General features: G+C 30.9%; 1 protein-coding gene across 4 annotated transcripts in view; it reads left to right on the forward strand.

Annotated features, from left to right (window-relative positions):
• Positions 1-292: 292 nt before the first annotated feature.
• LOC142324793 (short/branched chain specific acyl-CoA dehydrogenase, mitochondrial) overlaps positions 293-26,980 on the forward strand; it is a 90,053-nt gene continuing 63,365 nt past the window's right edge. For 2 of the 4 annotated variants that reach the window (XM_075365791.1, XM_075365790.1), the window contains exons 1-5: positions 293-449; positions 6,011-6,170; positions 10,937-11,037; positions 14,457-14,663; positions 20,061-20,231. In XM_075365791.1, the coding sequence (XP_075221906.1) occupies positions 426-449; positions 6,011-6,170; positions 10,937-11,037; positions 14,457-14,663; positions 20,061-20,231 (663 nt within the window). In that variant the 5' untranslated portion in view covers positions 293-425. Of the gene's footprint in view, positions 450-597; positions 613-6,010; positions 6,171-10,936; positions 11,038-14,456; positions 14,664-20,060; positions 20,232-26,980 lie in introns of those variants that run through there. The other 2 variants (XM_075365792.1, XM_075365793.1) reach the window with 2 other exon arrangements.

The following is a 26,980-nucleotide window of genomic DNA, read 5'->3' on the forward strand; positions in this document are numbered from 1 at the left end:
TAGTATGAATTTGGTATACGTGTATCCAATCTGGTATTTACTATATATAGAGTTAACCTTTTAATGAATTATTGATGAACTTCCAACTATTAATGTCAGTAGAACGGATTTCTTCTATTTTAACAAATTATGTGGAAATAATATAAATAAAAGCAGCGATTTATTTTTAAAGGTATGACAAACTTAAGCGACAAGTGACGTCAAAAAGTTTAAAGCCATGACCCTGAGGTAATTACTTTTACCCGAGAGTTGAATAAATAATGATTTTGTTATCAACTAACCTTTGATGTTGATCCTTCCGTTAGTTATTTATTTCACTCTTCATGACTTGTAGTTTTCTTCAAAGATAACATAGTATTGTTATTCGTTGTTTACGTAAATAATTTTTTAATTACCAGTTTTTAGTATTAATAAGTTTTCAGAAGATGTTAGCGGTAAATTTTAAACCTGTTAGTGTCATATTTTTATTTATATTAAACGTATTTTATAAATATAAAATATGTATGGTTATAAAATTATAGGTTATATTATGTTTCCAAATCATATCGAGGTTTGTTAAACACGTGTTGAAATATGGGCAGGTTTTGAATAGTACTAACGGTTTATTTTAAAGTAAAAGTTTTAAATTAAAAGTTAATTAAAATTTATCAGTATGTTAAGTTATCTAATTCTAAGTATTTATCTATCTAAATAAATTAAAAACATTTTTTTTCAATAATAGAGTAACAGTTTTAGCACAAATTATGTTGTGACATTTTATGTAATTTTCCTTTCGGATAAGTGTAGCTGTTGAGATACAAGAATTGCATTCTGAAATTTATTTTTCAACGTTTTCTTTGAAACCTGCCGATTTATCGCTTGTTAGGCTAAAGTGAAATTGTTTTTTTTTTTTTTAATGAACGTTATAATTTAGGAAAATGGGTTATGTATGAATTCAACTGATACTGGTGTACATGATAGAATTTTTTTATTTAAATCCACCATTTGTTTGGGCTACTGCCTCTGCAGATTCGGAGAAATCTGATTAAAAACTATAAACTATTTAACAACAACCTTTTAATTACTTTGATTTTCTGAAAAAAAACTTAAATAAAATAAAATTTTAGGAAAAATATTTACATTTTTTAAATATAAATTTATATCACCCGTATTATATTTGATTTAATCATTTAAGAAAGTTGCATCTAATTTTTGCCCGACCCAACTAGCCACTTGTAAAGCACATTAAGTAATGGTGTTTTAGTATAAAAGAAACCAATTCAATATTGAAATTAAATAATCTTTTTAAAAACTAAATGCTATCAGTTAAATGTACAATAAGTTATGATTAATTTCAGTTTTTTTTTTTTAGAAAATTATGTCACTAAGTGGATCTTAATCTAAATACAATATTTATAAATACCCTTATAAATTTCTAAATACCCTTTTATCATTAAAAATGATTTTATCTATTTAGTCTCTACAGTAACTGCAGTTCTGCCCAACTTCAGTTAATCCTACTCTTTTTTTTCTGATTAGTATGAATTTTTCAGAGTGAAAATGACACTGCATCTGCAGAGGCATTCTTGTAATCTGTAGGGATATTTTGCCTTGATTCAATGTAATACTTCAACAGGAATTTGAGTAATTTCTTCTAGGAACTTTGCCTTAACAGTTTCAGGTCAACTACTGTACACTTTGCCGTTAAGGAGATCCCACAAAAAGAAATCTCACATTGATGGTGTACAGAAAATTGAGACATAAAATTTAGTGGTTTGTGAAATTAAATGGCTGCCATCAATATTTGGGGCTGTGTGCGATATTCATCTGCTTTATTGAAACTAAATATTTTCACTCACTTTTGGAAATGTATTTAGTTTTTGAGTTATTAACTGCTCAGCAGTGTGATGCACTGGGCCAACATGACACTAGTTGAAGGCCAACTTCATTCTCAAAAAAATTGTTTTATGCCATATGATATCAGAGTAACTTATAGTGTAATGCATGCTGGTTTAACTAGTACAGTTTGATTACTCCAATAACAAAAATCTTATTTTATTTACAAAGCCATTCAGTTGAATATGAACTTCATCTAAAACATTAACAGGTTGTTAATGAGCTCATTGTCCTCAATTATCTTTGCAAGCATTTGTTCACAGAATGGTTGTCGCATTAGATAGTTTTTGGCTTTGAGTTTCTGAATGATATGCAAGTTGTAAATATGGTAATCATTAGAAAAACTCAAATTATTCATTCTTAGAGATATTGCTTGATAAAGAACTAAATAATGTGAGCATTTACATCAGCAGCTCAGACATACGAATGGTTTACAGAATGTGTGAAGATTTCTTTTCAGAGCTAAATCTGTTTCCTCAAAATTTCAATCTCATGTTAATTCCATACATTATGGAACCGGTCATGACATCCTAAATGAAAGTGACAGCAAAATTCTCTATATGAAGTAATGCCAATATTATTATGAAATGGCTTAATATAAAAATATATATAGTGCATTGCTCTAATTATGCATGCTAACTGAATGGTGTGGTGATGTAAGCTGGTATCTAAATGCTACTGCCAAGAACAAAATCCTTTTTCCTTAAGATATTCAGTATATTGGAATAAATTTAATTTAAATTGTTAAAAATTAAAATTTTTTGTATTCACTGAAGGATCTTATAATAGCCTATTTCCTTGCATTTGGAAAAAGAGTTATTTATTTTAAGTTTGAATTGCTTGTCATCTTATTGATTTAAGAATTCAATTTGTGTTTACCTTATGTAAATGTTAGAGTATGGTTTTAATAATGGAGTTCCTGAGAAAAGTGATATATTTTATGTAGTTGATTAATGATGTTGGATGCATATAATTTTGATTCAAGAAATTATGCTTTGAGTTAACTTTTGAATATGTACTATATTTGATTAGGTTAAAAAAAATGCATACATATAAAGAAAGTTTTATAGAACATAGGTCTTGGATTTACTAGGTACAATGTACGCTTCAGAACAATAAACAAATCATTAAACACAGTAAACAAACAAATGCAGAGTCTTTAGAAAGTTGGTCATAAGTCATTACTTCATAAGATGAGTGATTTCATTATGTTTTATTTTAAATTAGATTTTAAAATAACAGGGAAAATAATCATACTTTTTCAATCTTGCATGTTTTCAAATTTTAAATATGGAAGTATACTAGTGGTTTTTATTGTATGTAACTTTTAAGTGTACAGGCTTTGAATTTATTATTATTCATTTCCAAAGGTGTTTACACCTTTATAAAATAATAACCCTTAACTACTAAGGAGGAAACTGAATTATGGTATGGTCTCAATAAGATTTTGTGAAATCATATTTCCAGTTATTTAGAAAGTTTATAAAAATATATATTTTATAGTTTTATGATTTGAAGATGTAATATAATACATTGTAATATAATACACTGTTTCTTAACAGTAAGGGTACAATGATTTGCTTCCTTACACCAGATAAGCAACTTGTTGACAGAACAGAGCTATAAGTCTCAGAGAAGGGCACTACAGTGATCTGTAGGGTGAACGACTGGCTCACTACGAGGGGTTTGAAGCTCGTGGAGCAGAAGACGGAGGTGTTGGTCATGGCTGGGAAATGTAAATTTGACCCCATCACCTTATGTGCCAGTGCAACCAAAGTCCTGACCTCATGTAAGATAAATTATGACCTTATGTAAGGTAAACCATGACCTCATGTAAGGTACCTTGGAGTGTGGCTGGACCATTGGAGGTCATTGCAGGAGCATGTCCGAGAAGCAAGGCTATGAGAACAGCTGATGCCCTAGCCAAGCTGATGCGGAATTGGGGTGGCCCATCCACCAGAAGGAGACTTCTTGATTCGGTAGCATGGTCGGTCTGCCTGTACGGGGTACTGGTTTGGAAAGGGCTCTTAGTACTAGGTGAACCAGGGAGCTGCTGGATGGCTTGCAGCGGGTGCTGGCTTTGTGGATCGCATGTGCCTATAGGATGGTTTCCAGTGAGGCTGTGTTTGTCATCGCCAGGGTGCTGCCCCTGAGCCTCATGGTGGAGGAGAGGGCAATGAGACAGCGGGGTGCTTTACCATGTGTCTCTTGCGATTGGCTTATCAGGTAGTGGCAAGAGAGGTGGCAGACAGGTGGATGGACAAGATCCCTCATCCCAGAAATCAAGGTCTGGGTAGGGAGGAAGTCCGGAAACCTGTCATATGACACTCAGTTTCTGAGTGGCCATGGTTGCTTTGGCGCTTACCTGCATAGGATTGGGAAAAGAAATTTCCCCCTATGTAGTTATTGTGCAATCATTGACTCCTCAGAACACATTTGTTGTTCTGGTGTGGGCGCTGGTATGATGTACGGCACCCAGTAGTTGTGAGCTCAGGGAGTTGGTGACTGAAAGCGTGATCACCAAGACGCTCGAGTAGGAGAAGCTGTGTGGAAAGCCGTAGTTGTCATGGTGGAGGCTATTGTTTGCGGTAGGGAGGTGGACGAGGATGAGTAGAGGTTCTCTGATCCCTGTTTGTCTCCCTGCATGTTTGCTTGTGGACCTTAGGGGCTCGTCTACATAAATTAATGGAATCATCTTAAGCGTGTTGTCATTTAATTATGTATATTTAAAGAATGGGTTGCATTCTTTGGGTGCCACTGTAATTTGTGCTGCAGTGGTGCTAACATGTCAGATAGCTAGTTATACTATTTTTTTGTGTTTCTTTGTGTTTAAGTGCAAATGGTGTAGTGGTGGTGTAATCATGACAGATTGCTTGTCTTTTTTTGGAGTTCAATGTATCATGTAATTTATTGCTTCTGCGTGTTAGTTTTATCGTGCTATGTTAAAAATTAAAAAAAATGTGTTTTATATTTCGGGTGCTACAGTAATTCATGTTTCAGTGGTGCTGTCGTGCATGTTCGTGTGTGTTCATATAGTGTATCGTATCGTGCATGTTTGTTTTATCATATACGATAAAAAAAAAATATGATGTATACTTCAAGTGCTGTAGTAATTCGTGTTGTGGTGGTGTTATTATGTAAGATTGTAATTGGTATATAATATGTGTGTTGGGTTTCATCAGGTGTAAATTTTCTGCTTCTTGTCTTCATTATTCCACGAAAGGGGGATAAAGTGTGGAGCATGACATTGCGTAGTATATGAAAATTGTACTGAACAACTATTTGCCATTGTGCGGCTGAAAATTATTCAGGGTGGCTGTTTGTTACAGAAGTGGTGACCTTTTGCAGGGTGGAGACTGAGTTAAACATAAAAAGCGTGTCTGGTCTCCACCTGGTACAATTGCAAAAAAAAAAGTAAGCAACTTAAAGCAAAACTACATAAACACTGTTGTGGTATGTAACATTCTATGAATAAAATGAAAATGTAAATTAAATTAAATTTTGTACTTATATTTAGCAAAATTATTCATATTTACCATATTTTTATGAAAAATGTTTGAAGTGAGTGCTCTGTGCAGTAAGCATTTTTTTGCTCGACTGATCATATTGAGAGTTCTAATGCAAAATGTTATCAGTACCTTTGATTTCTTGTTGAATATTCATCTTCTGTTCATAAATAGTGTGGAGATTTGATTTGTAAAATTTATCCTTCAAATAGCCCAGAAAGAAAGAATCACAACTAGACAAATCTGGGAAACATGGAGACCACTGCCCTCTGCTGACAGTTTTTTTTAAAAAGCTGTATGAATGCTTGTTAGTGAATTGTTTCACATGTGACATGTTACTTACTCCATCTTGCTGAAAGAAATCTTACTCTTTTTCACAATGTTGAGCATGTTCATCATACAGCTGTAGTTATCCTTGTCAGAAACAAATATGCCTACTACGTCCTTATAATAAACATTAAGTTTGGGACCATCAATCATGAGTTTGTTGTTCTGGTAGTGCGGACAGACACAAACTATTCGAGTTTAAAAGTGGGATAAACCACTATTTAAATTTTTTTGTATATTCTTTTGCTAGGTTGAATTTTGAGATAATATTTATCAATGTTGACTGATATCTGTGTGTGTAGGTATGGAGGAATGGATTAAGTACAAGATTATTAAAAAATATTTTTACTACTAGAAACAGGATCTCTCTTCCAGCATGTCACTGTTTTTCATCTACATCATCTTACAATACTCAACCTTTAACTGTATTAACAGATGATGAACTTACTATGAAAGAGGCAGGTAATGCTTAATTTTTTTTATTGAAAATCATTTTGCATCATATACCAATAATAATTCACTATTAATAATTTTATTTCACATAAATAAATTTACTTTAATTGTGAAGTATAAGATGTAATTTTAAATTTAATAAGTATAATTTTAATTTTGAGCTTTATTTAACTACAATTTTGTTCTCTGTGATGGTAATTTGTGGAAATTTAAAAACAGTGAATTTTAATGACAAATCAAATAAGACTTGTAGGTCTTTCTTATATATTGGTATTTGTCAAAATATTTTCAGTTCCTTCTGTAACCATCATCAGTGATGTTGTTCTTTGCATTACTGTTTAATATGTTGATTTGCCGCTATGGTTTAGATTGAAATTATTGCTGGTGGTTTTTTGAGTCTGAAGAGTATGTGTTTAGGATGTTGTAAAAAAACCCATTATAATTCTTAAAGAGGATTTAGATGTGTTAGTATATTTGCATTTTATCTGTGATTTTTAAATTTCATAATGTTTTGATAGAAAATAGATTGTGTAATAGAAATGCTTTTGGCTTAACATACATTAGCAAAATTTATCGTAAATTAAAATTTGCAGTTGGGTCAATCCATTTGAAGTGACCCAAGGGTGGTTGCTTGACCAATTAAAAAAATATTGAAACTTACCACTTGTTTCCTACATGTCTCAGGAACTTAAAACTATTTGTTTTAAATTTTTTATGCAGTTTACCTGTGCGCACACCTGTGTTTGTTACGGTGCGCATATCTATTTACGTGATTGTAAGGGTTTAAAGAAAAAACTAAAAAACTATTGGTCCTGGAAGAATATTTTCTCATGTAGAAGAATATTTTTTCTTTTTTTTTCTAGGTAAAAGATTGGTCCAGTGGTTTATTTATCTATCTCTCTTCTTTCCATGAGAAAATTACCAATAAAGTTGAACATGAAAAACATGAAATTTCACTTTTGGTAATTTTTTTCACAAGTCAGGGATGGCATATACAGTTTGAATTATTTTTTATATGTAGTTTTACCATAAATAATATCGATGGTAATACACTTACCCCTAAATTTTTATGAATTTTTAATTTTTTTTTTAAATTCAAATTTTGGCTTCAAATAACACTGATGGAGCTTGTGATAAAAATCTCATGCACAACTTGCAGTGTTTTTGTAGATACTTATGGCAAATAAAAAAGTTTCTTGTGTATTGTACTAATAAAAAACTAATAACCTCTCAAAAATCATGAAAACCTTTTAAAAGCGATACCAATTTGACTCACTAAATAAGTGCTCCAAGTGAGTTTTTGTCTTCTTGACACTTTAATATTTTTATACTTATTACTGTAGTTGAAATAGACTTGTATGAACCATTCAACTGCACTGTTCATGTTACAACAGGTGCTTAAAGTCATTTCCAGTCGTGATGAAAATTCATGTTGCAACATGTTCATTTATGCTTGTTGCATCATTTAGCTTTGCAGTTAGACTTTTCAGTCTGATGTTAGTCAGTGACCTGTTCACATCTTTACCAAGTGTTTCAAATTTCATACTGTGTTTGGAAGTGTTTATTAAATAAATAAGTTTTACTTAATAATATTACAATTGCAAATTTTAAAATCAGTTAAATTTTTACATTATTTTCTAGTAATTTCACATAAAACAATGGAAGAACAATGTTTCATATGAATTTATATGAATGAAGAGTGTCATAAAAAATTTAATGAGTTCTTTTGGCACTGTACCATACAGTGCCAAAAGAACTCATTAAAATTTGTGAATTTAGTGATGAAAACCAACTTATTTTTTTATGTGTTAATTCAGATGTCACTAGTGTTTGTAAATATTAAAAAAAAAGTTTTTGTCAAAATTCAATCACCTGCATGGACAATTCTGTTGTGACCCTTTGAGAACGCATAAAAAAACAGTTAAGAAGAACTTCAATGACAAAAATCATCAGAGTAAGCTCTTCAAGAACACATTTTTCCAAATTTAAATTTAGTTCCTGGAAAGTCTCTTTGTGTTAACTATTTCAAAATTATTTTTTCTAAGCAGAACAAGGAACTGCATGAATGCGAAGACCAAGAGCCATACATTGCCCCACTTCACAATTTTGAACAATTGGATGCTGCTTGTAGCATTTTGGGTGTTTCACCTCCATCAAAATTGAAAAAAATAAACACGGATCAAAGGCCATCAGCATAAAATTTAAAATAAATTAAGGTATCTGAAAATGAAAATCCAGCTCAATCTTCTTCACATGCATATGATGATCTTATTTTAAAACTAAAAGAAAAATGTGTTCTTGCTTCTAAAGAATATAAAGTTAAAATATTAGTTTACTTCCCCAATCTTGGACCAGATCTAAAATAATATCAGAGTTAATATGTCTGAGTGTTTGGTTAGACTTAACTAGAAAATTAGTTAATGAGCAAGGCATTCTACCGGAATTGGGTAAAAGACATAAAACAGGAATTAGTAAACAATTAAAAAAGTTGTGTTATTTTATGATGACAATAATAGCAGGTTGTGTCCTGGTAAAAAGGATTGTGTTAGCATGCGTGTTGATGGTGTCAAAGTGCATAAGCAACAGCGCCTTGTTCTGATAAACTTAAATGAATTCTATGTCTCCTTTAAAAGTGAAAACCTGAGGAAAAAATTGGAAGATCAAAGTTTTGCGAACTCCATCCAAAATGGTGTATCTTAGCTGGTGGATCCAGGATTCACATAGTTTGTGTCTGTCCGCACCACCAGAACATCAAACTCATGATTGATGGTCCCAAAATTAATGTTGATTATAAGGACGTAGTAGACATCTTTGTTTCTGACAAGGATAACTACAGCTATATGATGAACATGCTCAACTTTTCTGTAGAATATTATGTGTTGCTAAATACAATAATGTACAAACAGTGGATAACAGCTTATACAGCAGAGATGATTACTGTTTTTCAGACCAAAATGAGCTATTTCATTGAAGAATAATTAAAATTTGTTACAATTTATGTTTTTCTTCGATAATGTTTACAAAAATAAACCAGTATTAAAAAAAATGAATTCTTGAAAAAAGATATAGGCCAATCATTGAAATTTCAGTTTGGGCAAGTTTTACAAGCATTTTTGAATCAAAATTGTATTAGGTTACTGGTATTGGTTAAGTTATCCTTAAATTACGACATATCGTTAATAATTTTAAAAATATTGAAAACGTCAACTTTAGCAACATAGGGGCTGAATATAAGAAATGTAAAGTGCAAAGAAGACAAGGAACCCCCTTGCAGCACTTATTTAGAAAGTCAAAATGGTATCGCTTGTCACAGGTTTTTCGTGATATTTGAAAGGTTATAAATTTTTTATTGGTACAATATACAAGAAACGTTTTTATTTATCATAAACATCTACAAAAACACTGCAAGTTGTGCAAATTTGAGATTTTTATCACAAGTCCTGTCAGAGTTATTTGAAGCCAAAATTTGAATATAAAAAAAAATTAGTTTTCAAAAATTCATAAAAATTTAGGGGTAAGTATATCACCATTGATATTGTTTATGGTAAAAATACTAACATATAAAAAAATATTTCAAACTGTATATGCCATCCCGCCTCTTCAAAAAATTACCGAAAGTGAAATTTCATGTTTTTCGTTCAATTTTATTAGTAATTTTCTCATAGAAAGATAAGTAAATAAATCACTGGAAGAATATTTTACCTTCAGAAGGTATGCTTAAATTTCTTTTTGTTTCATCCTTCCAGGACCAATAGTTTTTTTAGTAATGATTTTTTCCATAAACCCTTATAATCAAAAAATAGTTGTATGCACCGTAAAAAAATGGCAGTCACAGGTAAACTGCTTAAATAAAAAAATAAACAAAAATAATTTTAAGGTCCTGAAACATGTAGGAAGCAAGTGGTAAGTTTCAATTTTTTTTTGAATTGGTCAAGCAACCATCTTATGTTTTTTTGTACGCATCAAATGGATTGACCCAGCTGAATAAAAAACGTACTAAATTTTCTTGACCTCCCCATCATGAAAAGTAATTAAAAATGAAAATTTAGGTAAAAAGAAGACCAGCAATGTTATACCCATTTATTTTAGAACAATTACTCAGTGGTTGCTCAACACATATAAAAAAGCACTATTAAAAATATCAAGCCTGTACATATATATAACTCATAACAAAAAAACAAAGAGAACCATTTGAAAAAATATATAAATTATTGAGTATTAAAAGATTTGGAAAGAGATTGCTTGTATGATTAAAAAAGCAGGGTACAATGTAGTTTTCTTACAAAACAAAATATATACATCGTCCACAGATCACGTTTTCACCAAGTAAGAGTGTACTAGAAATATACAAACTAAACTGCTCCACTGGCACAGATTTTGCAATGGATAACTGTCACAGAAATACAATGAATACTCCTTAATGACACCCTGTCACGTTTGCTGACTATGTCATGGAAATGAATCACAAATACAGCAACAGCAAACTTCACATTTCATATGTAAAACAAAAAAAGAGCTGCATCGTAACCCGCTTGTATCTTATGAAACATTTAAACACACTAAAACTGATATCCAAATTGATATATACCTTATTTGAAATATTTTTCTTCCTGGCTAATAATAAATGCTAGTAATAACTTCAGCTGGAACCGCAATGAAGAAACTGCAGCATTTTTCACTTCATAGGTTTGTTATTAAAAAAAAAAAATTCTGTTCAATTTTTTTGGTGCTACCCCACCAATCTTTATGTAAATAATTTTCTTTTTGTCATTTAGCTGCCAGATTTGCTTCTGAGAAGGTTGCTCCTCTAGTGAAAAAAATGGATGAAGATGGTAAAATAGATGTTGGATTACTTAAAGCATTGTTTGATAATGGGGTAAGTTTGTAAACTAATTAGTGTTTAATCATATGAAGATGTTCAACTATTTGCAAATAACTATGTTGTTATAATTTTTTACTTTCTTGTGTGAAGTAAAGGAAGTATTGTGATTGTGAAAAATTTCAGTTTTCAGATTTCAATGGAAATATCCATTTTGACCATCCCTGAATCTATTCTGACTAGTTTTGGTATGACATCTATATGTACATATGTATCTTGCATAACTCAAAAACGATTAGCCATAGGATGTTGAAATTTTGGATTTAGGACTATTGTAACATCTACTTGTGCACCTCCCCTTTTGATTGCAATTTACTGAACCAAAAGTGTCCAAAAAAGCCTTTTCTTAACTGCAGTAATAAGCCCTCATTGAGAGCTTTTCAATGATATATCATAAGTGGTACTTATTTTCATTGATTCCAGAGTTATAGCCAAATAAAATTTTAATTAATGAAATATTTGGATATTTGGGTAGACACATCAGTTCGAATCAGACTTCATTTCCTTTTTTTTAACTTTATTTCTAATTAATAAATCGATTTATTAATTCCTGAGTGTAAAATGTTTTTTACAATAATAACAAAAAAATGATTGTTAATTGTGTAATTATTGCTATTATTGAATTATCATATACAATATATGATAATTCAATAATAGCAATAAAAAAAAATGAAAAATTAGAAGTTATTTGTGAAATAAAATGTTATTTACTTTTAAAAATGTGTATATTTAATTTAATAGGCATACAAGGAAGTCATCTGGTGTATGCATCAGATTTGGTGAAAAGTCTGATTATTTAGTATTTATTGAAAATAATAATTTAGAATCGTATTATTTTTATTTATGCATTCTACTTGATAATAAATATCGCTATAAAATTTAGTAACCTTCTCCAGTTTTGTTTTTTGTTTTCATTTTGTTGATGGTTACATCATAATAATTTTAAAAAAAACATAGTATTAGATAAGACTTACGTTTATTATAGAGTAATAAGGGACTTTTACTCTAACCTAATATTTCACGTAAGATTGTTGAATTAATAATTGTATAAATATTTTATGTTAATAAAAACTAATATTTTAGCAATTGTGTAACTGTCCACTTTTATTAAAGAAATGGAGGGTCATATTTCACTTTGAAATAAAATAAGTTTAGAAAAGTGCAGCAAAAATGTGTATGTGTAATTTAATAGCGGTACCAGGAAGTCATATGGTATCCACATCAGATTTTTACTTATGTTTATATACATTATTATTATAAAATTATGTTCTGATTTTTAATACCAATAAATTTATTTATATTTTAATTTTTAAAAAAACATTTTCTCATTGTTTCATTAGTGTAGTAATGAAAGCTCCAGAGTTGCCAAACCTTCTTGAAGTTAATCATTTGGTAATCATAAGTAGTTGAAAATTTTGTGGAGATCAATTATATGACGATCACCATGCTGAATTGGAAATGCTCTGCTTTTCATGCTGATGGTTCCAGGTATATCCTGATCAAAGTTAGCATTTTTCACATGCTTATAAAAAAAAATTACGAAAATTCTTTTTATCATATGTCATACATTAAATTAATTTTGTACATACCTTCTACCATTCAATCTTTAATTTAAAAGTATTTATCTTTATTAGAGTACCATCTTTTGTATTCTTTCATTTCGGAATGTTGCCTTAGAAAATATTCAATTTTACTTTGCTTTCTTGATGTTTTCATTGCCTGATTGAAAATGAACCTCTGGAAATGCAGAAAAATTCTTGAAAATCATTTCATACTAATGTGAGTTATGTTTTTCCCAACCAAATGATGAGATAAGTTGTGGGCTAACTAGATGTATAATGGTTGTTGTCCACACAGCAGGACACGTGATTACCTGACACAGTATTATATTTTTTTTTTATGAATCAATTGGTGGCTGCCAATACATATGACATCATGAATACTCTTTTGGCCTTGATTGAGCTGTGGTGGCTGTTATGGCTGTGATTGAGTTTATGGCTTTGATGGTTTATTTTCTCGCCAATCTATGATTTTTTAGTGTTCACTTAACATGATCATCAGGCCAAACTGATGACTGTTTTGTGTTATTAAGTGTGGAGGGACTTCTGATAAAGCCCATCAGGGCTAGGAATGGAGGGGATGGTGTGGCGACTGGGATCACCATAAGGTGACACAAGGGGAAAACACGGGGTGGGTCCTTACCCTACAGGGGTTGGGATGTTCACTTAATATATCTTTCAATCAATTTAAGTCGCTTTTATAGTTCTTACTTTTTTAAATTTACAGAACGTATTTCACATTTGATGGGCTCCCTGTTTCACATTTGACATTCTTAATATGTAGAATGAAATGTTAACTTATTCAAGTAATCGTATTGGTGGTTTGTCCAATCATGAGGAAAGTTAGCACAGGTGTATAAAATGATGACCACAATGCTGCTGTGATGTTCAAACATAGTACTTACTTTCTGAATGTGCCTCTTAAAAATGTATTTCCAAGTTTTAAAAATGTGAGTTACATAATTACAACAGTTAAGTTTATATGTTCATAGGCATGTAGACTATATTGTAAGTTAACATTTTGCTTTCTGCTTGTACTACTCCTCATATGAAATTGTTTTATTTTAGTTTCCAGTTTTATATATATGGATAATTTTTTTTTTTTTATTGTTTTATGTTTGTACTTTACTTATCGTGTTGTAAGTACTGATGAAGATTGTTTAATAATAATCAAAATGTTTATTTAGTTCTTTATTTTTGTTTGCTTTATTTCATATGTAATATTCATCAGTGACACCAGCAACATTGTTACACTACAGAATATCTAGTTTATCTAGTTTTTGTTGATGCTGTTTGCGCTTGCGATTTATTTGTAAGAAATTGTTTGGAGATGCCGATTGTTTCTTTTTGTTGAATGCTTTTATGCACTCATTGGATGTTTGATTGAATCCATATGATATTTGTTTAAAGTTGCAGATTAAAACAAGAAATTTGTATAATATAGCTGTCAGAATAAAATAAAACAAATTATTACATACAAAATACAATTTCAAAACAAATATAATATCCCAGAATTTTTTATACAACATTATTTTAACTATAAAAATTTTACATTGGAAAACATTGAAGAATATATATATATATATATATATATATATTCTGTGGCCATTTGAGCAAGGATAAAATGTTTAATAAAGCAAAGAAGTAAGTATGATCTATTTTATACACATGATCGTTGCTGCAGAGCTGCAATTAATACATTTTTTAAAGCTTATGCTTTCTGTAATGTTTCATGAATAGTGAAGGATTAATCTTTGTATTTGAGGTTAATTATTTATTTAATATTTGATTGATAAACAGTTCTGATTCAGGTAACATTAGTTTTATGTAACTTCTTACTGATTTATTTTATTTCAGTTTATGGGAATTGAAATAGAACCAGAGTATGGTGGAGCTGGATCATCATTTTTTACATCAATATTAGTAGTTGAAGAAATTGCTAAAGTAGATCCTTCATTAAGTATTATAGTTGATATACAAAACACATTAGTAAATGCATTGATTATACAATTTGGAACAAGTGAACAAAAATTAAAGTATCTCAGTAGGTTAGCTACAGATACAGTAAGTATTTCTAATGTTAACAATTCATAAATCTAATCTATGATAAGAATACCTGTTTTTTTACAATATGGCAATTATGTTCCTGGATTATAACCATTACAGTCAAAGATGATATCTATCAGTAGAGACTGTTACTAGTTACAAAGAATTTTTTTTTATAGGTTATATTAGGTTAGGTTATGTTTATAGGTTAGGTTTTTATTGTGTTATCATCCTGTTTAGTTGACACAGTTAAGTTGTTACAATTGTTATGGTGAGATTTGTTTATTTTTCATTTAATCTTAAAATGGAACAAAGAGAACAATTTAAATTTTACATACAATTAAGAAAAGTAGCTACTTAAATGTTTGTAATGCTTAAAATTGTGTACAGTGAAGAATTGTTAGAACAATTCTGTAGCCTGGATATAAAGGACACCATTTAATTTTTACAATTTTACAGTACAGCAGTTTGAAGTTTTGAAATTCACTTTTTCTAATTGTCCACTTCCATTTATGGCCTTTTAACACCTTCTTTTTGTGTTTAGCCTCTGGAACTACTGCAAGATATTATTTCAGAGGATGATATGTATGAATGTTAATGAAGTGTAGTCTCAAGTCCATCATTCCTGAGATGTGTGGTTAATTGAAACCTAACCACCAAAGAACATCGGTATCCACAATCTAGTTTTCACATTTTTTTAAAAAGTAGCTGCGTTTACTAGGATTTGAACCGTAGAACTGTCAACTTCGAAATCAGCTAATTTGCGATGATGAGTTCACCACTAGACCAACCTGGTGGGTTGACGGCCTCCTAACAAGAATTTATGACTAATACACTTTATCTGTGGATATTTGTGTAAAATGTAAAAAATCACATACAATAGCCAAATTTTTGTTGTGGCCATAGCAATTGTCTGACCCTAATACTATTTCTTCAATCTCTGAATTGGGAATGTTTTGTTCAGGTCATTTTAGAATGCAAAAAGCTATTTCATTCCCACAGTGTCCTGCCTTAGTTTCATCTCATATCAAACAGAATGAAATCAATCATTGGAGTCATAAATTTTGAAATTAAATGTCTATAACTTCCAGGAATAGAAAATTTTGGTGTTTGTTAACAGTGTGGTGTTGGTAAACTTATAAATCAGCTGTCAACACTTCTACTGTTTAACCGTTCTTTGCATCCTGAGTATCTTTGCTTTTTTCGTACTGCTTCTGTGATTCCTTAAGGTGCAATTCATAATTACTTGAATAGTTTTTTACCATCTGAAAAAAACCTTTAATTTAAACTAGATGGGATGCTCTTTTAATTTTGCTAGATGGAATGAATCTCAGGTACACCTGTTTGTGCTGCTTAAATGACAAGTTGAATTTATTTACATAAAGCTACCATTTTACCTATTTTATTTTCAGCACAGAATTATTGATTCAATGAATAAAATTTTTAAAAATTTAAATCAGAACTTAAAAATTATTTCTTAGTTTTCAAGTGTCTTCAATTAGTAGCTATTTTGGGGTAACATTTAAATATGATATGGTACTTACATGTGTTCTCCAGCACCTTGGCCATTCCGTCTATCATAGTCAGCAACCGGTAAGAAGAAGGGAGTGCCGGATCCCTTCCCGGTGCAAGTACCAGCCTTTGGCGCTTCCATTTCTTGGAAAAGATGCACTCTCTAAGGCACACGTTATACACTTCCAGGAAGGCTTCCGGCTGTGCCAAACTGCCACCTTGACAACCAAATTTTGTGCAATTGTCGCCACTAGTTCCTCTGGCAGCCTGAATATTGCAACCTTGGTGTCACCAAACCCCATCCTGATGTTGTAGCGCAAATCTTCTGGGAGTTCCGGTTCAGCAATTTCCTGGAGTTCTCTGGCTATTTCCTCTGTCTGAATATCACACTCGAGGTCTCAGATTCTCAGTGCGGGAGTCTTAGTCCTAGTGTGCACCGAGCCATCCTTTAAGGCAGTAACGACCTCCTGCTTAAATGCACTCGCATTATTCTGACTTCCTTTAATTACCACGCGGTCCCTCGCTTTCCGAATGTATAAGATTTCCACTTTGTCGGGGCTCGCAACCTTGGATCTAACTGTTTTCAAATGATCTGCATACGACGTTGTTACTTTCAGAACAAATGTTTCCGTCTCATGCTTAGATTCAACTATCGACTCATTCTGCCAGGCAGGGAGATCTGCCGCCCGGGACAGTCACTTAATTCTGCCCCTTCATCCTCCTGTCGCACTCAAGGATTTTCCGAACATAGACTTATTGCCATAAATTTCTGCCTGTAAGGGTCCCATGCTCCCGCCTTTGTTACTTTTTATTTTGTAGAAGACATCTACCAATACTTGGGCGAGGTAATTGTCAGCACCAAAGTCGATGAAAACCACATGGAAGGCATTTCTGATTGGGGCCCGCTTCCCGGTCTCCTCGCCTACATGTTTCACCTCCATAGCAGCTGTCAGTACATTCCCTGCTCGGATTGCGGAAGCACTCAACATCCATGCCACCTACTGGGGTGCTTTATCACCAGTACATCTAATAATTTGCCCTCAGTGATCTCACTTTTGTCGATAACTGCAACAGTGTCAACTGTGCCTTCTTGCCTCTCTGGCATTCTTGTATGTGTATTGCGATATGCCTTCCTTGGCCAGTTCTTTTTTATGAAATTGGCCATATGTTCGACCGGGATCACATTATCCAGCCTGTCTAGGATGGGGCATCCAGAGGCAACTGCAGTGTGAGTGGCCACCTTCGCAGTTTGATTTCCCCACAGGGGGTGGAATAATTGTTGACCACTCTGCAAGTCCCTAACAGCAACACCAAGGTCTACCTCAATGTCTGTGATGCTGCACTTGACATTCTTGTTGATATTCTTTTTAAGGTCCTTGGCCAGCTGCTCAAGTCTTCTGGCCATTTTCCTCAGGTCGAGGGGTACGTCCTCCTCAGTGGAGGATTGCCTGGGCATGATTTTCTTGGCACCCTTTCTTCCCTCCGTTGCCAATCTGAGGGGTAAACTCTCCACAACCTCAATATCCTCCCGCCTCGAGGTTGTAGACTCAGACGATACTTCAGGTGTTTTTCTGGCTTTTCCTCAATGTCGGAGGGCAGGACCGGTAAAAGATTGCTCAAATCGTGTTCTACTCTCTTCCCGTGTACCTTCTACTTGCATACAGATGACTCCAATGTGGGTGTGAATACTTCCTGGAACACTGTATCTTGTTAATAAATAAAATTAATTATTAATTATTTGTTCCACAATGTTGTCGCTACCGATAAAGATAACCCAGTACCATACTGACAACCTGATAACCCTTACCGATACCGATAACAACCACCTCGGTTTGTAAACAACTGAATACAAATGTGTCCACTAACCTGCACTAACATGTAACAGTGGCAGTTGGATAATTATGTTCCCTATTACCAATGGTAATACAGTTGTTTAAACAAAAAACTAAATCTGTCTTCCAAAAAATCAATCTTCTTTAAAAAAACACTTTCAGATAAATTCCACCAACCGGTGCATAACATCCAGATCAGATAATTAAACCACAGAACCAATAAACATAAGAAAAAGCACAGATCGCACCAAAAACATGTCCGTACTCATCAGATCCTCTAATTCGACTATACTACTACTATGACTAAGATGATATTAAAAAAAATGTGTTAAAAAATATGCAGTAAATATAAAGACAGCTTTTTTTTGTTTTTTGAGGCCCCTGAATCAATAGAATCTAAAAATGAAAAAAACCATTCCCCATTTTTTGACTGATTACCATATGTTTCTTCTTGCAGGATAGCTCTAGGCTATGATACCAGCAAAGTAAAAAAATATACTGTAATGACTGCATAATTCATTAAAGTGTTGATGATGATGGAAATCTTTGAATGGATGATGAAAGTTGGTTTTCTTGTATGGTCAAAGTTGCTCAGTCTTAAAAAGAAGCAAAAGCTTAGAAAATGAGACTGCAGAAATTGCAAATGAGAATAATACTTATTGAAATTTTTGATGCCAAATATATCATTCATCATGAATTTGTACCTGAAAATTATACTAAACAGTAAGTTGTACAAAGAACTGCAAAACTGTCCAGTTGAATTCATTGTGTTAGGCCTAAGTTTGCAGAAAGTGAATCCTGGTTTCTCTGCATGATTTTTATTTCTTAAAATAAAAATGAGAATGAAAGAGGTAAGATTTGAGGATATCTTGTTATCCAGAAGACTGTGGGAAGTGAAAACAATTATTTCAAAGAAAGAGTTTTTTCAGGCATTCAGTTTGTTTTATGAGTGTAATAAACAGTGTACGAATGCAGCTTGGAATTATATTAAATGGAGGTAGTAATAAATATTTTCTTATTTATTTTGTATGTTTTATTGTCGGCTAGGTCCAGGAAACTAATTGTCACATTGTGTAGTGATTCTAGTTAGTGGTACAGAGTAAGAATAAGGCAGCTTAATAGAAGTGCATCTCTGATTTTGATGTTAGTTTGAGATGCTGTCTCTCTTTTAATTTTGTTGTCTTTATATTATTGTATCTTAATTACTGTGTACAAAATTAATGATTTTCAGAATTTATTTTGTAACCGTTACTCTCCAACACCTCTATTGTTTTCAGGAGGCCTGTAACTTGATTGGTTACTTTTATTGTTTTCCAAAAAAACATTATATGATTATTCTTGATTTATGACTAGTTTTCATTCAAAATTACCCCTTAGATATTAACAGGTTGCCAGTCTTATAATAGAACTTTTTTGTTAATAAAATTTTACTGTTATGAATATAATATCTACTTTTATACTAAATCTTTATACTTGTTACTTTTCTTGGTGTTTTACAGGAAGTCTTCACTAAATGAATAAATCAGATATTCTTAGAAAAAAAAAAAAACAGTATCCATCTTTAACAAATCAGACAGTGGAACTGTTTTTATATAACTCAACATAATATTTTGGTTTAACAAGAAAGTACCTTATTATGTTTTCATTGCTTTTTTTAATAAATTGACAAACCATTTGAAAAACATTCTCAGCAATTTATTTGAAATATAATAAAAAAAATTCTTTTATAGAAACATAATATTATTCTATTGATGAATTTTTAAATATTAAAAAAAAGAATTATATGCATCCCATTAAACCTATATATAAAAATTTTCTTAAAATAGTTTTCAGTATTGGTTTTTGAATTGTGAATTAGTAACTTTTCATGTTTAATATATTTAACATTATTTAACATTATTTCATGTGTTTGTTAATATGGACTTTAAACACAACTATTTTTTATTTTATAATCTGTTTTTATATTTATAATTTACCTTAATATTGATGTGATCTGCGTAATGTATTTTTATGTTCCAATCAGAAAAAAATATTTATTTATTTATAATACTTTGTTGTACTGCATTTCTAGGGTTCCAGTTTCTGTTTATCAGAACCACAATCTGGTTCAGATGCTTTTTCGTTAAAAACAACAGCTGTTAAAGATGGAAACGACTATGTAATTAATGGCTCTAAGATGTGGATATCAAATTCAGATGTAGCTGGTATATTTTTAGTAATGGCTAATGCTGATCAGTCTAAGGTAAGTTAAATTCTTCTACATTTATTATGATAATTTTGATGTTTTTTTTTTTTTTAGCATTTTGTTTGCTCAGTGTGTATATATGATATTAGGTTTTGCTTTATCTAGTCTGTTTGTATACAGAATGATTCCAAATTGCACAACAGTTTCTCGGTAGATGATTCTATAGCCAATAATAAGAAAAAAAGTTATGTGAACATAGGTCAGAAAATGGTTTGTTAGTGAATTTCAGCTCTCATTTAAACATTTAACCCAGCTTTCTGCTTCCTCTATGAAAATTCTTGGGGTACAAATCAAGGAGCAGATTTGATGCTCCATTATTGTTCTTGATGTAAGAAATTGATTAAAAGTGGTCCCAGACCTCTATCTCACTTAGGTTTTAAGAAGAATGGGGTGAAACAAGAAAAGGTTTTGACAAAAAGTATACTTTTTTAGGTTTGGAATAAAATAACTGTGTTAATTTATTAATAAACAAATAAAAATTTCTAGTTAACTTTGTAGAGAATTTAATTCTGAAAAAAAATTATATAAATAACATCTTTTAAAATTAAATATAAGTTTGAGAAGTTCAATTTCAACAAAAAACAAAACTCACAAACTGGATCGGAAAAGTGATACGAATTTAAACAGAACAATTTACATACAAATGCTAAAAATTATAAAAATACATTTGAAAGACATCCTTCTAAAACATATTAAACAATTTTTTTTTTGTCTTAGATTAGCAATAACAGCTGATCATCAATTAAGTTTATTGTCTAGAATTTGAATATTCATTTGAGCGGTATTTGTACTGTTACTGTTCGGTCAGTGATTCACATCCCAACCCCGTAGAGGGAAGACACCCACCTTGTAATGTTACTGGTTGCCACACCACCCCCTCCATTCCAAGCACTGAGGGGTTTTACCAGATGTCGTCTTTAGACCCTCTAACTGATTACCTGGTCTCGGTCGTGATGCTATCGATGTAAATGCCTCAGCAGACATTTGCATCAGTAAAATACAAATCAAATTTTGCCTTCACATAGGCCTCAAACTGACATCTTCACATCCAACCTAACATGATTCCCTCAAACTAACTGACTGAAACCACAGAAGCGTGAACCCTGCACCTAGTCCAGATTTGACAGCACCATTCGTGACTATGAATGCCTCAGAAAAGGAATGAGTTGAAAGTTAATCAGTGCTACACTCATACCAATCAAAATTATGTTTTATGCAACATAGAAATTCAGACGTACACCCAAACAAGTTGACCAATTTAAGTCACCTAACAAGGGGGAACGTAACCTCATTCCGGTCCGCGCAGGAACAGAATATACCTGTAACAAAGCCTGGACTTAGAGGAAGCAGAAATTTCACAGAGGAAGCAGAAAGACTGAGCCATTTGGCTCTGACTAGAGCCACTTGTACTTAAGATGATTTAAATGTGTTGCACACATAAAAAAGACTAATAGATTGTATGAAGCAGTCGACTAATGTATCCCTTTCTGTAAGTAATAATGTATTTTATACACTGCCTTTTTCTAGTGAGAGACATTTCAATGATATTTGTTTTTAACATGGCAATTGAAAAGAAATAAAGTTAATTATTCTTAATTATAAAACTCAACTCTAACATTTTATTTAACTACTTTGATCATTTTGGATTTTTTTATTTAAGAATTTTGTTTTATTCTTAGTTGAGACACAAACAGCAGATTTGTTTTTAATATTATTTAGCAATGTTGCTTTTTTTATTATTATGAAATGAGTTTTGATTTTTATAATCATTTACAACTTTTAAGATAATATTGAACAATGCACATAATTAAAGAATCCAATTTTTTTTGGATTTCCCCCCAAAAATACTTAATTTTTTAACCAATGGACCAAAAATCGATTTATTTTTAATATCCAGTAAGAATTAGGTGGGAATATGCATGTTTCAAAATAGCAGGAAATTGATATTAAAACAACCAAGTTTGAGAAATAACCCAATAACCCGATAACATACTAACATGCTGTTTTATACTGGTCATTTAAAACATTCTCCATATTATCATATTTTACGTATTAAAAATATAAGCATTGTTGCTCTTATAATTTATAAATATAATCTAACCAAACTTAACCTTTGCTTGCTTTACTTGCTAACCTCGACTAATTAACAGTAATGTTTTGATTATTTAAATAATAAATAATTGCAATAATTACTGAATTTATTATTTAAATATTCAAAACATTATTGTTAATTAGTAAGGTTACCAAGCGAAGCGAGCGTTGGTTAAGTTTGGTTAGATTATATTTATAAAATAAATAAATGTAAACGGTTATAAGAATGGTATTATAAATGGTTATATCTGGTTATTGGGTTTTTTCTCCAACTGGGTTATTGTTAATATCAGTATTTCTTGCTATTTTCAGTTATCTCCAGGTGAAAAACTTGCAAACTTTAGGGAGGGATAAACAACTAATTTTGATTTCTTATTTTGAAATATGCATATTCCCACCTAATTCTTATTGGATATTAAAAATACATCAATTTTTGGCTGATTGGTAGAAAAATTAAGTTTTTTTTTTTTTAGTGGGAGAATTCTGAAAAGATCCAAAATCCATTAATTATTTTTATTTTAGAAAGTTATTTATTTTTGAAAGTGTAACTTTTGCTTTTTTTTAGAAGTAGATAAAGTTTGATTCTGTAAGATAATGAAACCAATTTTTTTTTGACAAATTACATAATTTACTAATATAATAAATCAGTAGTAATGAATAAATTTCACAAAATTGCTTAAATTAACAATTTTTACCGATTGGAAGGATATTTCTTTTTTTAATATAAAACTGACTGATTTATTTTTCTTTAAGCCTAAAAATTTACAAATTTCTGGCATTCTGAAATCAAACTGTTAAATTTATTAAAATAACTAAGACTGTTAAATTTATAAGACTGCTACATAATATTTTTTAATATTATAAATGCATTGATATGAATTATTGATTGTGTTTTAGACAAAAATTTTACTACATTTGTCCATCATAAGAGTTATTCAGATTTCTTAAGTGTGTCTGCAGTAAAAATTTCCTCCATAATTTTTTATCTAGACAAATATTTGGTGCTAAGACTAAGTAAGTTCTTAATCCTTTTTGATCCATAGTGGGATTCTTGATTTTCTGCTTTTTCGGCATATTTTATTTATCTGCAACATTTAAAAAACATTAAGAAAAATTATAATTATTATTTTTAGTGAAGCTTTTGTTTACAAATTATTGAATTTTATTATCAAATCTAAAGTATTGATATGACTGAAAAAATTATCAGTTTTATTAACAGGAATAATTAAGTTAACACCATTTTTTATGTTAAACATTCTGTTAATATTTTTGGTGAAACTTTTGAATTAAGTATCCGAATTATTTCGGATAGAATTAATTCTAATCTTAAAAATTTATTATTGTTTGGATGTAAATAGTAAGAAGTAATTTTATTCCCTCCTTTGTTATGCATTTTATTAATAAAAACTAATTTCCATTTTCTTTGATTAGATAATTTATTGTGTATAGTGGTTATTAAAAAGTAATTTATAGCTTTATTTTTCATTATTATTACTGCATAATTTGTTTTCTAGAAATAAGTGTGATGTAATATATTGAGTAAAGTGAATAAAAAGGAGTTGATGCTACTATTATGGTGCTTCCAAGTTGTAACTTCCTTTGGTATGAATAAAAGTAAGTTACAACTACCTTCTACAGTTACAACTTCATTTTTTCCCGAAAGGTTGTTATAATTTCACTTGATGTGAATAAAGTTAAGATACAACTACTTAAGTGTACAACTTCATTATTTTGGTCTGAGGTAGGGCTCACTCTACTTTGTCAGTAGTCTTCGACATGGTGATGCTCATGGATGTGGGGGAGGGAAAAACATGCAGAGAAAGAAACATTATGAATTTGAACATTATGAAAGAAACATTATAAGGAACTGATGCATTTCAATATATTCAATATTGATTTTCTTACTTCAGAATTTATACCAAATAGTGATGAAACTCTGGGAAAAGCACTAACCCTAAGAAATCACATGAAAATATTTATACGTGGTACTGCTGATCCTGGACTTCAAAGTGGAGTGGCAGAAGATTTTGGAGTAAACCAATCTACATTGTGTAAAAGTATTAACAATGTTTTGCATCATATTCTTGATAAAGCTCATAACTGGATTCATTTTTCCAGTACAGCACAACAGATGAATAATGAAAAGTTACTATGGCAAATGCTTTATCATTTATGAACAGTTGTTGGTGCATTAGATTGCACCCACATAGAAATAAAAAAACTAACAATATTCGGGAATGAATGTATTAATTGCAAGGGGTTATGCCAGTGTAAATGTTCAGGTGACATATGATGTAGAGGAAAAGTTTATGAGCATTTGTGCCAAGTGGTCGAGCTCCATGCACGATGCAAGAATATGACGTACTGATATTCAGAACATAATTTCCTGGTATGACGGGACTGCTTGTTTGCTTTGGTGAAAAGTTGTATTTTTTTTATTCCTGTTGTTTTTTATCCATTTTCTTTTTTTATTTTGATTTTCATGTTTTGCAGAATTTTCTTCATTTGGGCTGCAAAGATTTCAATCATATTATCTTGGGAATATATGCTAAATACTTTTTATGTAAAAAAGAAGTTCTTTTTTTCATTAATAACTTTTGGCAGTCTTGACTTTTCCAACAACACCGGTGTTAACATGTTAAAATAAGATGAGTGTTGTAGAACAATAAAAGAATTTTCCTCTTATGAGCTAAGGCTATACACTGAGTTAAAATTGACATGGAGGTAGTAGCAGTGTGGGGTGGGAGGCAGAGGCAACAAAGAACAAGTTGCAACGTGAAAGATAGTTATTGCTGCACCATAGTTATATCTTCAGTTCTTCCAGATAGTACTTCTTTCAGGGTAGATGTAACTACACAGATGTAGTGTTTGTTCATTCACTTTTATTTGGCTTTAAGCTGTTCCTACTACCCTAGATTATATCTTCAGTTCTTCCAGATACTACTTCTTTCAGGGTAGATGTAACTACACAGATGTAGTGTTTGTTCATTCACTTTGATTTGGCTTTAAGCTATCACTACTACCCTAGATTCTTGTATGAAGTTGCTACATTTTATTCACTTCACTCATTGAGTAATGAATAAAAAAGAAACGTTACATCACTAATAATTCTATCTTTAAATTTACATGTTTTTTCCATTAAAATTTAAATTATATCAAATGTAGTTTTATTTAACATTGATATAAATCAATGTTAAATAAAACTACTGCTTTCTTAGCTTTTATGAATTCTATTAAACAATTATGAAAAGAGAATATGAACAGGAAGTGTTAAATAAAAACTTATTAATGATGGTAATTTATATTCATTTATTATTCTTGTAAATAAACTGTTTGTTATGTTATTCATGACAACACATTTTATCATGAGATATTCTATTAATATTTTATTATTAATTTTAAATATCTAACAAAAATTAGAGTGAAATTCATTATTTAGTTTTTACATTTCAAATAATTTTTTTTTAATGAATTAATTTATTTATTGCTGTTCAAGAAATGTAGCAAATTTTATAGTTGTGAGTAAATCTTATAAGCGGCGATCTTTTAAACTCATTATGACAAATATCTGAAAAGCTTAAATAAGATGTTAAGTAGTAGGAACATTTTAATCTTTTTATTTATATATTTATTTTGAAAAGAAAGTATTGATGTTTACAATTTTTTTATCTTGTAGTGATAGTCAATCATGTTGGGAAAAAACAACTTATCTTCTGTCTGACTTAAATCAGCTCATACAGATGGTAAAAATTGATGTACAATTTGTCCATACAGTTCATTCATGGTGGTCATATTCCATCTGTTTATTCTTGATTGTCTAACAATTCTTGATAATGGATGATGCACAAACATTTCATTTAAGATTTTTGAAAACTTAAATAAACCATTATGATTATAGCCTGTTCTATTAAATTTTGAAGCTGTTTATTCAAAGTAATTAATTTTGGTTGGATTTACTTACAAATTGTCTGATATATAAACAATATATATCAGTATATATATATATATATATATATATATATATATATATATATATATATATATATATATATATATATATATATATATAGTAAAACTGAGAATAACCTTTTTTCAAAATTGTTTAATAAATTGCTATTGATTTAGGTACACAATCTGTACAGTGTAAATAGCAGGCCATTTGCTCTAAGTTTATTAACATCGAAAATTCAGGTACACTTCTTAAGCCTCCATCATCAAAGTCTTGTATCTTTACTTTATTATTTGGACAAAGCAAATGGAGTCCTGCACATAGTTCTTGACAAATCTGTATTTTTTAAAACCAAGAAAGTGTTTTTTCTTGTAAGTCAGGAACCACAAGCTATTGGATGAGTTTGTTCGGTTCCCTTTGTACTGATTTAGTATTGCTCTGGTTGAGGTAGGCTGGTCGTCATGGCTCACTAAAAACACAATTTTCAGCCTCCTCATATGTTGAAGTTGACCATGGATTCCAGAGTAGTCTGTAACTTTTTTTGTTCCACATGACTTCTATTTACTGTTGATCCTTCTTGGGAAAGATCTAAATTGGAGATTCATTACACTTACTGTAATGTATGAGACCTAGCTAGGAATGCTGAGCAGGTTACTTAAACTCGATTTCCTGATTGATTCATCTGTAGTCATTGTGGGAATGTTCC

Source organism: Lycorma delicatula, chromosome 5, assembly GCF_047948215.1.
Source record: "Lycorma delicatula isolate Av1 chromosome 5, ASM4794821v1, whole genome shotgun sequence".
Classification (NCBI taxonomy): Eukaryota; Metazoa; Arthropoda; class Insecta; order Hemiptera; family Fulgoridae; genus Lycorma; species Lycorma delicatula.